The sequence below is a fragment of the Mustela putorius genome, unplaced genomic scaffold, assembly GCF_011764305.1.
Source record: "Mustela putorius furo isolate JIRA1106 unplaced genomic scaffold, ASM1176430v1.1 tig00000135_pilon_pilon_pilon, whole genome shotgun sequence".
NCBI classification, from domain to species: domain Eukaryota; kingdom Metazoa; phylum Chordata; class Mammalia; order Carnivora; family Mustelidae; genus Mustela; species Mustela putorius.
This window is the reverse complement of record NW_025421292.1, coordinates 1,392,366-1,395,758: the sequence shown is the minus strand read 5'-3', so window position 1 is coordinate 1,395,758 and position 3,393 is coordinate 1,392,366. Positions and strand designations below refer to the sequence as shown.

The 3,393-nt window shown below is 37.3% G+C and overlaps 1 protein-coding gene across 1 annotated transcript; it reads left to right on the top strand.

Moving 5' to 3' along the window:
* Positions 1-222: 222 nt before the first annotated feature.
* LOC123390661 (60S ribosomal protein L37) lies at positions 223-541 on the top strand. Its single transcript, XM_045074858.1, has one exon. It carries the CDS (start codon positions 239-241, stop codon positions 530-532), a length of 294 nt encoding a protein of 97 aa, XP_044930793.1. The 5' UTR covers positions 223-238; the 3' UTR covers positions 533-541.
* The last annotated feature ends 2,852 nt before the right edge of the window (positions 542-3,393 follow it).

Below are 3,393 nucleotides of genomic sequence, written 5' to 3'. Positions count from 1 at the left end.
AACACCAGTCCTGGGGTCCTGAGTGTGTCCCCTCCTAATCCTGCTCTCCCACTCCCTGGGAGGTAATAAAGTCCATTTTCCCAGGCCTGGTCCCAGCAGCTCTCTGCCACCCCCTCCCACCCTGCGCCAGACTAACCCCAGGCTAACCATTCATCTGCTGACCGCTCAGCCTGCTGGGCCAAGGCGGCGAAAAAAAAAAAAAAAAAAAAAAAAAAGGGGGGCCTGCCGCGGAAACAAGATGACGAAGGGGACGTCATCGTTTGGAAAGCGTCGCAATAAGACGCACACGTTGTGCCGCCGCTGTGGCTCGAAGGCCTACCACCTTCAGAAGTCCACGTGTGGCAAGTGCGGCTACCCTGCCAAGCGCAAGAGAAAGTATAACTGGAGTGCCAAGGCTAAAAGACGGAACACCACTGGGACCGGTCGCATGAGGCACCTAAAAATTGTATACCGCAGATTCAGGCATGGATTCCGTGAAGGAACAACACCTAAGCCCAAGAGGGCAGCTGTTGCGGCATCCAGTTCATCTTAAGGATTTCAACAATTAGAATAAACATCATGGTTTAAAAAAAAAAAAAAAAAAAAAAGCTCAACATTTCCTCAGATCTTCCCCTGAGGGTGTTTGTTGGTTTTAAGGAGAAGCTGGGAGAATATAGCTTAAACAAAAACATACAGTCTTATCAGGGTGAGAAGACAGAGGTCAAAGTTTGGTGCTGAAAAGTTGGTTGAAATTGAGGAGAGACTTTCAAAAGGGCTGAAGATTCAAAGAGGAAAGCCTATTCTACATGCCTTTCAAGGGTTGTATTTTCCTTTTCTGAGATTTTCCAGTTAAGTTTCACAAATATTGAAGACTCTAGCTATGACATCTCTACTCAACTACTATTGAAAGAGATAAAATGAATATACCAAAAAGACAGGTAAAGAAGAATAAAGGACACAGATGTGGGAAAAAATAAAATATGCAGCAGAGTGGTAGACTTAAATCCAACCACATCAACAACTGCATTAAACAAATATCATTAAATACTCTAATTAAGAGGCCAAAATTGATAGATTGGATTAAAAAGCAAGGCTTCTCACAAGAAAAACATTTAAATATATGTTGCCCACAAAAGAAAGATTGTAAGTATAATAACATAGATCTAAAGTAAAGAATGGAAAAAATATTGTGCATCTACTAATAAGAAAGTATTACTAATAAGAAAGTGGAATACCTACATTAATATTAATCAAAGAAAACTTTATGAAGATATGAAGATAAAGAGGACACTTCAAAATGAAAGAGCCAATACATCAAAAAGATATATAATTTAAGTGTATGTATGCCAACAACTGCTGTATATACATTGTTTTCAATTTACACGGAAAATACACAAAAATATACCACATATGTTGACACTGAAAACATTTCAATAACTTTAAATAAACTAAAAAGCAGTGATAAAACTGGACAAAGTTGTCAGCCTCCGAGAACTGACCAAAGGAATAAAAATTGGGAAACATTTAACAAGGGAATCTAAACTAAGACCTAATAATAACAGTAGACATCTGTAGTATTTTAGTTAGAGGATTCTTTGAACAGCAGCCCCTCCCAACTTCAGTTGATCGTGTAGAATTTCTACTAGGTGGCCAGCCAGGCCATGGAATGTGACAATTCCTCTGTTTTATCAGAGGAAACTGATATTATTTGAGAAAGAGTATGAAGAAAAATCAATGTCTTAGGATGTTATAGAAATAATCAGGGAAGATGAACATTTCAACAAGTTTGATGTCACAATACTGCTTGGAAGAAGCAATAAAATGGCAGAGCAGTCAGAAATTTAACAGGGGACTCCAGGGAACGAGACAGCCAAAAAGAATCTTGCTAAAATCCCACTTATGCCTGGTGGTCTAGAAGTCTGTGCACATAAGCTAGGCTATGCATGCTCAGATAGGGTCTTAGGAATCTACTCTTCCCTGGATGAATGAGAAGGCCTTGGGAATGTAGAAAGTAAAAACTAGGACATATTTGTAAACTCCTTGTACTTTGAGACTATTCCTCAAGTCACACTCAGATCCAATAGTATAAATTGTACAAGCCTTACTGGCACAAGATATTGAAGCAGAACCTCTGATAAATTGCTGCTGCATTAAGTTATAATGACCCATGGGTGACCCTAGAAATGCAGGCTTAAAAATAAAAACAGGAGTTGTTAAAGAAACTGAGCAGGGACACCATAGTCTGCACATTTTGGGGAAACAGACTACAGAATTAGCCCAAGCATGTCACTAAAACAGAAAATAAACAGCAAGGACATTCCCTCCCAGAGGGTTGGGAATCAGAATCCAGAATGAATATAGCATATTATCTAAAATGTTGATTTTCAAAAAAACAACAAAAAATGCAAAAGAAAACAGAAAGTGTTACCCACACACAAGAAAAAAAGTCAACAGAAGGTGTCTCTGCAGGAGCCTGGATGCTGGCTCAATGAAGCCTTCAAATAAGTTATAAATACATTCAAAGAACTAAAAGAAATCATACTTAAAATGTTAAAGGAAAGAATGAGTAAACTTCTCGTAAAATAGAGAATATCAACAAAAAGAAGAAAAGATTCAACTGGAAATTCTGGAGTTGAACAGTACCAATAGCTAGAATGAAATATTTTACAGTAGGTCTGCTCTGGCAGAAGAAATAATCAGTAAACTTTAAGGCTGGTCAATAGAACTTATCCACTTTGAAGAATGGGGACTAAAAAGAATGAAGAAAAGCAGCATTAGAGACATGTGGGGTGTCAAGTATACCAATATACATGAAATGAAGTAGAAAGAGAAAGGAGAAGAAATAATGGTTGAAAACTTGCCAAATTTTATAAAAGACATTAATCTACATATCCAGGTGAAAGAAACACTGGGATCCCCATCTAGGCACATCATAGTCAAACTTTTTGAAAGCCAAAAATGTGAAGAGAAAATCTTCAATGTAATAAAATGACTCAACCTGTACAAGGGACTCCTAATAGTATAACAACTAACTCTTCATCAGTAATAATAGTGGCCAGTAGAGATTAAGAGTTGATGTATTTCAAGTGCTGAAAGGATTCAGTGAAACTATCCTTCAGAAATGAAGGTGAAAGGAAGATACACCCAGCTCAAGTGGGACTGAATTTTTTGCTGGTAAATCTTCCCTGCAAGAAATACTAAGGGAAATTCTTCGAATTAACAGAAAGTGGCAGCAGATGGAAACTTTCATCTACATGAAGAAACAAAAAATACTGGTAAAAGTAATGATAAAAATATATACATATATTTCTTTAAAAAAAACCCTCCACCTTACTGAAGTATGATTGACATACAAAACACTGTATATTTATATATACAACATGATGAGTTTGGAGGTAAGTGTACATCTGAGAA